The sequence below is a fragment of the Dipodomys spectabilis genome, unplaced genomic scaffold (assembly GCF_019054845.1).
Source record: "Dipodomys spectabilis isolate Male_0828 unplaced genomic scaffold, ASM1905484v1 ptg000052l, whole genome shotgun sequence".
Classification (NCBI taxonomy): Eukaryota; Metazoa; Chordata; class Mammalia; order Rodentia; family Heteromyidae; genus Dipodomys; species Dipodomys spectabilis.
The window spans coordinates 3,763,453-3,776,972 of NW_024870729.1; the positions used below are offsets into that span (position 1 = coordinate 3,763,453).

The following is a 13,520-nucleotide window of genomic DNA, read 5'->3' on the forward strand; positions in this document are numbered from 1 at the left end:
AACTCTCACCAAGTGCTTTGAACAAAAAAGCTCCAGGACAGCACCCACAGGCCCCCAAGTTCAAGCCCCATAACCAACAAAAATAAATAAATTAAAATAAAATGACAACTCCCTTCCTGTTTACACAACTCAATATAGAATCAGTTATCCTCTCATTTTAACAGTAGAGAAAACACACTTTTACTAGCATACCCATTGATTTCTCAGTTTTAGTGTTTCTCACCTTTTGGCATCCGTGTAAGTGGTGGATCACAACATTCCATGTGAAAACCTCGATCACATGAATCACAAAAGAGCATGTTATCCTTTAAAAAAAAAAAAAAAGAAAGGAAAGAAAAGATAATTCCATATAACCTTAAGAAACAAATAAATCAGGATCATAACTTCATGGACCTGGGGGAAGACCAAAGACCTCAAAACAGATGTATTACTATTGTAAAGCTTTCTTTAATCTGTACTAAGGAAATAGTCTGAATTAGCAAAAAGATTGACTTCATTCAATCTCTGATAAAGATGTAATTTCATTACTTTCCAGCCAAGAAAAAGTAAATCCTAATCTGACTTAATAAGAAAAAAAGAATAGGACAATTGGTAATTAGGAAATGCACATTCCTCACTGAATGTCTCAGATGTTGCTCAAAAAAAAAAACCTGAGAACTTTCCTTAAAAGTAACTTTTTAAGGTCTCTCTGAAAGATGCATAATTAAGAGTCTTTACAAATTACCTACAGATATCCTAAGTCTTAAACAAATTTTCTAAACTCATGTGTAAAGAAGCTACTATTCTAAATTCTACTAACTTCTATTTTTCAGAAGAAAAACAGATACCACACTGGATGGAGATATTGATTTTACTTTCTACTTCTGTATGAAATATCCACATGGGAAGGCAAAATACTCACTGCATTTTTGCCTTGATCTCGACAGGAGCTGCATGTTTTACACTCGATACACTGCCACCGTAACGCTTTCACTCTAACCGTTAATTCTGGGGAAAACTTTAAACAGGATGGATGACCTTATAAAAAGGAAAAGATTAATGAATGAAATAATCAAGAATTACTGTGTAATTGTACTAAGGAAATTATGTAGAACACAACAAATATCTTAAATACAAATCTTGAAAGCTCGCAATATACTATCATCAGTATTGTTTACTAGTTTATTAGTGCTGTAACAGATTTAGACACTTCCCCCAATTTAATTACAAAAAGTTGATATGGTCCAAACTTAGGCCTGGATTATGTTTGTATGGATGCTGTTTTGAGTATGAATACAAATATGCCTGGAAGAACATGCAAACAGCTTTTTATATTGGTAACATCCTAGCAAAATGGAGTTACAAATATTTTAAAGGATTTTATGTTTCATTTCATATATTCTTCTGTGCTCTTTTTAATGAAAACGTGTTAGTTTTATAATTAAAAAAAAAAAAAACTTCAAAGTTATGTGCTTTTAGCACTGAGGCTGAAACTAAAACCAAAACTAGTATTTCTATTTGGATCAGAATTAACAGCAACAAAAAAAAAAAAACTGATTCTTCCTCCATTAGTTAATATCAGTTTGTATCAATTAGATACTTAAATTTAGGATAGCTACTTTACTCTCAAGACAGAAAAGATTTGTTTAATCTCTAATAAGTTTGTCTTTGGAGAGAAAGCTTGATTATATTATCTTTTCTCCTTTCTTTTCTATTCCTAAAGATTTTCCTCTTTGATGAGGTACTAAGTTCATCATCAAAATATTAACACTTGGAGAGCAATCGAAGAGGAAGTTAAGGTCCTTTATCCATAGTCTTACCACCCTAGAACAATAGAAATTTTCATGTTCTCTTTTTCCTTTTTATTTTTTGCATCAGTCCTAGAGTGCTTCAACTCAAGGCCTAGGTGCTGTTTCTCAGCTTTTTTTGCTCAAGGTTAGTGCTCTACTGCCTGAGGCACAGCTCTACTTCCAGCTTTTTTTTTTTGGTGGTTAAATGGAGGTAAGAGTCAAACAGACATTTCTGCCTGGACTATCCTCAGATCTCAGCCTCCTCAGTAGCTAGGATTATAGGTGAGAGCTACCAGTGCCCAGCCCTTTTTCCTTTTTGAACTAGGTGAAAGCCCTTACATGGGTGAAATTTTAGATGTGTAGTTTTTTTTTCATTATTTTAAATAAAGTTTATACTTACATTTCTTAAACACATTACATTCTCCACTGACTGATACATGGTAACCTTCCACAACCCTCTCATATTGTTGAATACTTTTAGGAAGAGAACACTAAAATGACTTAGGTCATAGTCATTGATTCTTTTAAATGAATTCCTTTAAAAAATCCTAAAAATAATGGCAAAAGATGTGGCTGAATTGATGTAAGGTTTGCCTAGCAAGCATAAGGTCCTCAGTTTAAACCTCAGGGAGAAAAGGAAGGGAGGGAGGGAAAGAAGTAAGGAGGGAGAAACTGGAGAGTGCAATGAGCTAAAATGCCTATCACACAACAATCTGTGATAGGTTGGAGGTCATAAGAATGGTGACTACAATGAACATTTTTAGTGTGACAGGTTAGAGATTCATAGTCAAACATTTTCTAAACATGACGACACCATATCCATTATCACCAACAAAGAAAAAAACACTTTACATTTCATTACTCTAGGTTTGAATTGTGCTATGTTCAGTGAGTCATTTTCTCATACAAACTGCCTATGTTTATAAGCTACATTCTGGACTTTATGCTTTGAAATGGAGGCATGTTCTTTATACCTATAGATCATTTGGTCCTCTGACATATTTAATGAAATTATTTTCCCAAAACTATTCTTGTTCTTTTTCCTTCTGGATATGTAACTTCTTTTAACTTAGAAAATATCAATTTTAGCCAGGCGCTGGTGGCTCACGCCTATAATCCTAGCTACTCAGGAGGCTGAGATCTGAGGATCATGGTTCAAAGCCAGCCCGGGCAGGAAAGTCCGTGAGATTCCTATCTCCAAGTAACCACCAGAAAACCGGAAGTGGCATTGTGGCTCAAGTGGAAGAGTGCTAGCCTTGAGCTGAAGAGCTCAGAGACAATGCCCAGGCCCAGAGTTCAAGCCCCATGACTGACAAAAAAAAAAAAAATATATATATATATATATATTATAAATTTTATAATACACTTGACTGGGTCCATGCTTATTGTGGCTGTTGTCCTTTCAGGCCATTCTCCAACTATTTTTGTCTCCTTGTGTAGATCTTTTCCACACAGATTTGTGTAACCAATAGAAAATTACTGAAATGACAGTTTAACTTTTAAGGCTAGGTTATAAAAAATAGTGCACATTCTACCTTGTTGCCTCTTGAGTATTCACTCAAAGGAAGCCAGTTGGCATGTTGTGAACACTCAGAACCCCATAGAAAGGTCCAAATGGCAAAGAATTGAGGCCTCTGATCAACAGGCAATAAATTTGCCATCAAGGTAAGTGGACCATATGACGGAAGCAACCATTAAAATTGAAGCACCAGTTAAAATCTTAACTACAACTTCATAAAATACCAAGTCAAAATTGCTCAGATAAACTTCTTCCAAATTTCCAAACCCCCAACCCCTAGAAAGCTAAATCGAAAAAAAAAAGTTTTTAATCACCTTAGGCTACCAAGTTTTAGAGTAATTTATTTTTGTGGTACTAAATAACTTACTTTTTTCTGGGGGGGGGGGTTGGATATGCACTAGGATTTGAACTTGGCCTTCAACTTGCAAGCTTAACTTGACCAATGCCATTTTTTCATTTGTTTCTTATGTTTGTTTGTGAGTCTCCATGTTTAGTCCTGGCTAGCCTTAGGCCACAGTTCTACTTCCACCTTCTTAGTAGCAGAGAAAACAGGCATGTATCACCATCTCCAGGGGTTTTTGAGCTACAATCTGGCTGACTTTACCCGATTTCACCTCCCAAGTATATTCAGTTTCTTTAAAGTTTACCTAATTGGTAACAGTTCTAAAACTGTGTCCTCCCCTATAGCTCCTCAAATATGCTTATTCTTAGAAGGCTAAGCTATAAACACAACATTCAACATTCCCTCAACCCTATTTCAATCTCACCTCAACTAGATTAGATTCTTTTTTATATTTATATATTTGGGCTCCTATAAAAATTCATTTGCAAGGTTTTACATAACTAATGTTATGTTGGAAATCACTGCAATGTGTAACATGCTACTATATATTTGTGCTATCTTTGTGGATTTTAAAGCCAAATTTTCATTTGGCTTGTAAATACCACGCTGGACATGGCCACCTAGCTGGCACCCAAGATCTATTCTCATCTTAGAAGCGGTTTTTGGTTTTTTTTAGTAAGTTTTTTATTGTGAGAATACTGTACAGAAGAGGGGTTACAGTTATATGAGCAAGGTAATGAATACATTTCTTATCAAGCATTGTTGTCACCTCCTTTGTTTTTCCCCTACCATCATCTTAGAAGCTTTTATACATAAAAACTGCCTGGTACCAGTGGCTTACACCTGTAATCCTAGCTACTTAGGAGGCTGAGATTTGAGTACTGCAGTTCAAAGCTTGCCCTGCCAGGAAAGTCCTTGAGACTCTTATCTCTAATAAACGACTGGAAAACCGGAAGTAGTTCTATGGCTCAAATGGTAGAGTGCTCACCTTGAGCTGAAGAGCTGAGGAACAGCCCCCACGCCCAGAGTTCAAGCCCATTACCAAAAAAAAAAAGTAAATAAAAATAAAAACAAAACTTGTTAGACAAGTTTCCAGACAACTTCTAGATATGAACTGAGTCCTAACAACTGGATGTGTTCAAGAGATATTTGAAAGGCAGAAATGAAATGAAGATCATCTTCGCTCTAATATTATTTCTAATGGTTAAGTCATAGAACAACAAGATATACTCTTCTCTTTCATTTCTGTCTAGTAGGCAATGATGATGGCCACAATAAGCACCCCAACAGAACTCAACAGTTCAGAGGCAGTGGTATCATTTCTACTCATTCATGGGGCTTGAACTCTGGGCCTGGGCGCTGTCCCCCAGCTCTTCAGTTTAAGGCTAGAACTTTACCACTTGAGCCACAGTGCCACATCCGGTTTTCTGGTGGCTTATTGGAGATAAGAGTCTCACAGACTTTCCTACCCATGCTGGCTTTGAACTGTGATCCTCAGATCTCAGCCTCCTGAGTAGCTAGGATTACAGGCATGAGCCACAGTCGCCCAGCTAAGTCCCTCATTCTTTTATCTCCAAAGCTCATTTTAGAGGAAGGCTGGTGAATATAATTGTTATATTCAATGTCCATATGTGAACATGAAACTATGTAACGACGATATGAGTAGAGCTGGAAAAGACAAGGAAGAATGATGGAAAAAGTGACACTGATCAAACACCTTGAACAACTACTTAAGATAATTTTCTTAAAATTTGAAGATGGTAAACTTCTAGAATAAAGGACTTTGCCCTCTATCTCCTTTTATTTCAATAGCACACTGGCTCAAGATTTCAATAAAAACATATAAACAAAACTGGAGGAAAAAATTTACCTACAACAAACGACTACTGTCAACAGCTTAGATTCTGTAATAGTTTTGATATATGACATAAAATTTGTTTCTGATCACAAAAATAAAAAGCCCAATTTAGGGTTTTCCTCTACAGCTCTTCCAACAATTTCACAAGTACCTAATTCTCCTCCCCTTGAAGTATCTAGTGTAGTTTGCTTTCTGAATCAATCTTGGATTGTCAGATTATAAAAATACTGAAGATTAAACCAAAAAGGCAATGAATGAGAGCTTACTAAAGCCTTCCTATAAGGTCTTAAGAGTTCCTAAATATAGAGTAAAGGTATCTCTGGAACTGACAAATTAGGAGACTACAAAAGCTTTCTTAAGACCCAGAATTTTATACACATATTAAACTATAGGGTCAACACTTCCCCAAAAAAGTTTCCATCTAAAAAAATAACTCTGAGCCAGGTGCTGGTGGCTTATACCAGTAGGCCTAGCAACTCAAGAGACTGAGATTTGAGGATCATGGCTTGAAGCCAGCCCAGGCAGGAAAGTCCATGAAAAAGCTAGACGTAGTGTAGTCCATGAAAAAGTCCAGAAAAAGCTAGACGTAGTGTTGTCAGGTCAAGTGACCAAGGGCAAGCCTTGAGCACAAAGAGGCTCAGGGACAGCACTCAGGCCCTGAATTCAAGTCCCTGACCAACAAAAGTAATTCATCTGTTATCATCCTAACTCTTTTTTGCACTAAACTTAAGGAATGAATCAAGAAAGATAAAGGCAGTGGTTATTAAAGAACCGAAGAATAACTTCTAATTGATTACTATGATTTAAGCAGATGTTCAACAATGAAACAGAGATCAACAGGAAAAAATAAGTTCACAGAAAATTTACTTTAAAAAGAGCTGATTTAAATTAACTGTATTAAATACTTCAACTATTTAAATCTCTCCCTAATACAGATGCTTATCTGAGTCAAATTACAATATTACTTTCATAAGGATTAAGGATGTAAACTCAGTTAAGCACCTTCTCCTCTTGCTTTGCCAAATATGTTGAGAGGAAATGGGAGTCACATACCACTGTTGCCACAGTCTGCACAAGAGATGAGATCCTCTGGCTTCTTTTCCCGATTTTGTTCTTTTGTACCAAGACAGAAACTACATATGGGAATTGGTTCAGCAACCGGCTGTAAAAAAAAACACAAAATTCATTCCAGTACTAGTACTGTATATATAAAAAAAAAAATTACTAATATAAAAACACTACAATTAAAGTTTTATACTGTTATCAGAAGTTTACCTAACTTCTGTACAATTCCTAAAATTCCAACTATGTAGTTGAGTTTTTACCAAACCTGTTTTGATAAGACCTTTACAATTGATTTTTTTTAAATCTCATCCCAATCCTATTTTTCACTTAAAAACTAAGTGACAAAGTATACATTAAACACAAAACCAATCCTTCTCCTAAAATCCGGTCAACTGAATTAAGTGAAAGACATGTATTAGCCCAGAATAGGCATGTACTTTAAAAGTAGTAAGATGTATACAAAGAAATTATTTATAATGTAAGGCAGAAAACATTAATTGTATATACTCCATAGCAGTGGGAGAGGAAATTCCCCATGGTTTGGAGGAGAGGAATGCATCACATATTAAGTATCAGTACTCTGTTATGGGATTTTAGTGAGGTAATCGAAGGACAACAGTTAGAAGCAAATTTAAATTTAAGTATCTGTGTTCCCTCTACAACACTGCCACCCCTAACAAGTAATAGAGGGAAAGGTAATACAGGTAATATAAAACGTAAGTAGGATAAACCTTAACTGTGAAAGCTGTTAAGGCCATTGCTTAAACCTCTATATTAGGGAGGAAAATGGGAATGAAAAAATAAATGATGGGGCTGGGAAGGTGGCTCAGTGGTAGAGTGCTTGCCTTGCATGCATGAGACTCTGGGTTCGACTCCTCAGCACCACATAAGCAAAAAGAAAAAAGCTGGAAGTGGCGCTGTGGCTAAAGTGGTAGAGCGCTAGCCTTGAGCTGAAGAGCTGAAGGACAGCACCCAGGCCCAGAGTTCAGGCCCCACAAGTGGACCTCCTCCCCCCCAAAAAAAGAAAAAAGAAATGATGTTGGATCACTTTTGAATAACTGCCTCTGATACCTCATTAAAAGTGGACTTTAAAATTCAACAAAATATAAACAATATTTTCTATTTTTATCTAGTAAATATACTTGAATAAAGCTTAAAAATAAAAAATTTTAATTAGAAGGTGAACTTTTTCTTCAGGCAAAAAAGAAGTAGAAGATAACCACCTGTATTTGAGAAACGTAACTAGCAATATTAAACACAAATGGGAAGAGTCTAAGATTGGCAAAACAATTAAACAGTTATGGCAGCAGTCAGTGATGAAGTGATGAAGACCTGGACTAAACCAAAGGACAGTGAACAGAATAAACAGCAATAGACCTAAGAGCCAGCTAGATGTGAAAGTAATAGAAACGAAAGTAAGTTAAACACGATTTAGGATAACTGAAAAAAATATGATCAACTATATTAGAAGATTAAAAGAAAAGAGATTACTAATATAGTTGGATATAGTTTCAACTTGTTGTTTTTTTTTTTTTCTCTTGAGTGCTAGGGATGGAACCCAGGGTTTTAAGCACACTCAAGTATTTTTGCTAGTCCTTAGGCAGGACAGCTCTGAGATGCTTTTAGTCTACTGAGGTTATAGTTACAGTTACAGTACCAAGACAGATGTATAACAATGAAAACAAACTAGGAAATAATCAACTAGATGAAAAGGTAATTTCATAGAATTGCTACTGACATCAAGGACTTTATTTAACATCAAACTCACCAAATGAAGATTTCCAAAAGAGTAGAAAGTATAGAACTTTAGAAGAGGAAGAATGAGCTTAATTTGGGAGATACTGAGCTTACTGAAATGCTTATGGAACATGGAACATCCACACATCAATAATGATACAGAGATCTGAAGTCCACAGAAAGACTGGTTTGAACATAACATCTACAAATCATACACATACACAATGGCATTAAAAGCCATTAGAGTTGATGACTTTTCCCATGAAGAATGGGGAACAAAGAAAGCTTAGATCAGAACACAAGGTGGCTGGTAGAGAAACTGCTTTCCTAAAACAGAAATGGAGGTCTTTCTGGAAAGGTGGCTCAGAGTGCTTGCCTTGCATGCATGGGGCCCTGGGTTCGATTCCACAGCACCACATAAGCAGAAAAAGCCAGAAGTGGAGCTATGGCTCAAGAGGAAGAGTGCTATCCTTGAGCTGAAGAGCTGAGGGACAGTGCCCAAGCCCAGAGTTAAGGCCCCACAACAGACCCCCTCCCAAAAAAAAAAAAGATTTAGTGAGAGTTTGGTGGAATAACAACACCAAAATGTCCAACATAGAAAATAATTAAAGTGTCCAATAAAAACAAGCAATCTTCACTCCAGAGATTGAATGAGAAACCTTTCCATTACTTATTCTGGCTGCAGTAATAAAAGCAGTGAAGTCTTCATAAATAAATTTTAAAGAAGACCTAGAAATAAGGTAGAAGCTAGGTCATACAATTTGAGCTTTATCCTGTGGCCTCTAAGGTAACACTAGAAGATTTCTTTTTTTTTTTTTTTTGGTCGGTCATAGGGGCTGAACTCTGGGCCTGGGCACTGTCCCTCAGCATGAGTCACTGTACTTAACATACAGTCTGTAACTTTAAACATGTGACTTCACTGGAATATTACTCAGCCACAGAGAAAAATGAAATTTTATCATTTGCAGTAATGCAGATGAAGCTAGAGAAAACAATGCTACATGAAGTTAATCAGGCACAGAAAGACAAATACTATATTTTCTCACTCAACTGTGAAAGCCAAAAACTGATCTCATTAAGTCAAATAAAGACACTGATCCAAGAATACTGAAATTGTATAGAAGTCATTCTCAGTAATACATAACAAATGCATCCATAATACCCCTAACTTACAGTTTCCACTGAAGGTATATTTTCTTTGACATTACAGATCAATACAAAAAAAAAAAAAAATGACAGTTTTTTTTCAGCTACTGAAACAAAACCAAATCAGAAAAATACTACTACTACCAACTGCCATGACATTTTTAACTAAGTGATAATTTCAGCTTGATTTTTTTTATTTTATTTATTTATTTATTTTGGGGGGGGGGTCTGGTCGTGGGGCCTGAACTCTGGGCCTGGACGCTGTCCCTCAGCTCTTCAGCTCAAGGCTAGAGCTCTACCACTTGAGCCACAGCACTACTTCCAGCTTTTTTCTTTTTGCTTATGTGGTGCTGAGGAATCGAACCCAGGGCCTCAGGCATGCAAGGCAAGTGCTCTACCACTGAGCCACTTCCCAGCCCCCAGCTTGATTTTTTTTAACGCGAAATTTGGAGGCTATTATAGTACATGCTTATAATCAAAGCTACTTGCAGGAGGATGGCTAGTTTGTGATCAGCCCAGGCAAAATTAGCAAAATCACAATCCTCTTGTATAGCTAAAGAAGTCATTCCTTGTGAACTAATGTATTTTAATTTAAAAGAAAGAAAGAAAAAAGTCAAAGGGACTAGCCTATTGCTAGTTAAGAGATCTGGCAAATTTAAAAGATGGACAAATTAAAAGGTATTACACATTAAATGATATTTTAAAATGTAAAATAAATTTATAAAGAAAAAGGGCTTTGAGGCTTGATTCAAGTGGTAGAGTACCTGTCTATATCCAGGTCTTGGAGGTTCAATCTCTGATACCAGAAAAAATAAATATGCAATTTGGAAAAAAAAAAAATGTAGTTTAGGAGTTGTTTTAGCTGATGAAAGTTATAAATTTTAGAAATGTTAAACCATCTAAATTAAGACAGTTTATAAAAATTTAACATGTTGATCAAATAGTACAGCTAGTCAATACACAGTGATTTTTTTAATATGACTATCTGTCAAGAACATGAAGAAAGGGTGCGGACCGGGGACCTCTTTTGTGAAGCGGCATCTGAGGAGACTCCGGCGCTCGCGATGGCCAACGAAAAGCCCAAGGAAGGAGTCAAGACTGAGAACAACGATCATATTAATTTGAAGGTGGAGGGGCAGGATGGTTCTGTGGTGCAGTTTAAGATTAAGAGGCATGCACCACTTAGTAAACTAATGAAAGCCTATTGTGACGACAGGGTTTGTCAATGAGGCAGATCAGATTCCGATTTGATGGGCAGCCAATCAATGACACAGACACACCTGCACAGTTGGAAATGGAGGATGAAGATACAATTGATGTGTTCCAGCAGCAGACAGGAGCTGTCTACTAAAAAAGGGAACCTGCTACTTTGCTCCAGAACTTTGTTCTTATAGACCAAGAATACATTCTTAATTAGAAAACTGCAATTTGGTTCCACCACATCCTGACTACTACAGTATAGTTTTCTCTATTCTTTCATTTTCCCCTTCCCCATTCCTTTACTGTACATAAAGTAACTGGTGTATGTGCACAAGCATATTGCTTTTCTTTTTTCTTTTTCTTTTTTTTTTTCTTTTAAACTAAATGGCCAATGGTATATTTTGATTGACATCAAATGGAGTTGGGATGGGGAAAAATACTGTCCCGTGAAAATATCCCCCTTCTCCATTCGTGGCATGCGCATTCAGCTTTTATCTTTATATTTCAGTAAGTTATTTTGCTCTCACTGTTTTAACAAAAAAAAAAAAGAAAAAAACAACAAAAATCCTTGCATACCTTGTTTGATTGGAGAATTTTAATGTTTTCATTTATCATTGTAAAACCAAGGACAATTTTATAACTTTTTTGTACGTAGCTGTTACATATAGGGCAATCTGTCTTTAAGTAGGGGTAAATTACTCTTAAAAAAAAAAGAATCCTAGATAGTTTTCCCTTCAAGTCAAGCGTCTTGTTGTTTAAATAAACTTCTTGTTTAAAATGAAAAAAAAAAAAGAACATGAAGAAAAATCAAAACTCTGTCATTCTCATTTTCAATCTATTATTAACCATGAAAAAGCCACTGGAGGGCTGAAACTACATTGGGCCAGGCATCAATGACTCATACCTGTAATTCTAGCTACTCAAGGAGGCAAAGATCTGAGGACTGTGGTTCAAAGCTCACCAGGGCAGGAAAGTCCACAAGTATCTTCTTTTTAATAAACCACCAGAAACCCTCAACTGGAGCTATAACTCAAATGGTAGAGTGCTAACCTTGAGCAAAAAACAAGGACAGTGTCTAGGTCAAGTTCAAACCTAGGCACGAGTACACACGCACACACCAGCATGCACGCACACATGCACACATGCGCATGTGTGCGCGCGTGTGCACGCACACACACACACACACACAAAACTACATTGGATTGCCAGCTGCTGATGGGTCATACCTGTAATCCTAGCCATTCAAGAAGCTGAGATCTGAAAATTACAGTTCAAAGCTAGCCAGGCAGAAAAATCCAAGAGACTTTGACCTCCAATTAACCAGCTAAAGCAGTAGAGAACCAACCTTGAGTGAAAAAGTTAACGGACAGGACCCAGTTCCTGAGTTTTAAGCCACAGTACTGGCACAAAAGAAAAAATGTATAAAAACAAACAATATGCCTTATAATCACTATTCCCAGATTTATTCAAGCTTAGTCCTTACATCTCATTGTTCCCATTATCAATATAAAGTAAACTCATTCTTACAACTAATTAAACAAGAAAGATTGTAGAAGGTAACTTTACAAACCATTAAACACAGCAGCCAGGATAAACTGTTGAAAAGTAAACCAAAGCACATTATTCAGTTACCCTAAGTCCTCCAGTCCATCTCAGATGAAATGCCACATGAACTGTAGCATCATATGACCTCTATATCCCCCAATATATACAAAATTAACTCTCAGGCCTCATCTCCTTTTACTCTGATCCTCCTAAATTCCACTCCAGCTTCTTTGCTTCTCTTTTCTGAAAATCAGACATCCCGCATGCAGAACCTATGTACTTGCTTCCCTCTATGTAAAATGTTCTTCCCTAGATCCTTTGGATCTCTAGGCAACACACATGCTCAGAAGGGCTTTCTTTGTAGACTCATCTAACATTTCAAAGCACTCTGTCCATCACAATAATCCATAGCACCCTCCCTGCTTTTGTTTTCCCTTGCTCTTTTCACAACTTATGTGTGTGTGTGTGTGTGTGTGTGTGTGTGTGTGTGTGTGTTTGCCCTCAACTAAATGCAAATGTTATGAAAAATCTGATTTTTATCTGTTTAGAATGTTATTACTAGCAGTTCCTAGCACCTAACAAGCATATGATACATATAGTAAAATGGATTAAATTACCTTTGCAGGAAAAAAAAAGTGTCCTACATGGAAAGAATGATGAATTGGATATGAGCCTGATGAAAGTTATGTGCAGCTCAAAAATAACCACAGAAATATGTAAGTGCCCCACTGCTTCCAAAGCAATCTCAGTGACTTCATAGCCTCAGTAACTTAAAAAAGACTTCTGTTATAGCAAGAATTTCTCAAAAGTAAGGGATACTTCAAAGAGGAACTCAGATTGTAATGTGTGTACAATGCTATGGTGTGATCCCCATAATCATCACTAGATGGCAGCATTGAAGCAAACAAACAGAAAATGTTCTGATAAGTAGAGCTTTGGAAATACAGTAACTTCAAAAATCGGAAACAGCAAAAATTCTGTTAATGACTTCTGTTCCACTTGTGTTTTTTTTCTCAGTTTTTAAATACTGAATATAAAAGACAAATCAAGAACTTACTGTAGCCAGGCATGGTTGTACATGCCTGTAATTCCAGCTACCTGAGAGGCAGAGATTGGAAGGATCTCAGCTCAAAGCTAGTCCAGGCAAGAGAGTTATCAAGATCTCATTTCAATCATTAAGTCCATGATCACAGCTATAGAAGAAGCTGTAAATTAAAGAGTCTTGGGCTCTTGGCAAAAAGCTGAAGACCCTACATGAAAAGTATCAAAAGCAAAGAAGGATTGGGGACATGTCTCAAGAAGTAGAACGCATTGTACAACAAGCATGAGGCACTGAAT

At 36.5% G+C, this 13,520-nt stretch overlaps 1 protein-coding gene and 1 pseudogene across 2 annotated transcripts in view; one reads left to right on the top strand and one right to left on the bottom strand.

Moving 5' to 3' along the window:
* Nucleotides 1–13,520, bottom strand: part of Kat6a (lysine acetyltransferase 6A) — a 121,391-nt gene that overhangs the window by 53,408 nt on the left and 54,463 nt on the right. For both annotated transcript variants that reach the window (XM_042679384.1, XM_042679383.1), the window contains exons 4-6: nt 6,543–6,651; nt 902–1,017; nt 224–305 (exon numbers count right to left, since the gene is read on the bottom strand). In XM_042679384.1, coding sequence (XP_042535318.1) covers nt 224–305; nt 902–1,017; nt 6,543–6,651 — 307 coding nt within the window. The remainder of the gene's footprint in view (nt 1–223; nt 306–901; nt 1,018–6,542; nt 6,652–13,520) is intronic.
* On the top strand, nt 10,450–11,419 carry LOC122107615 (annotated as a pseudogene).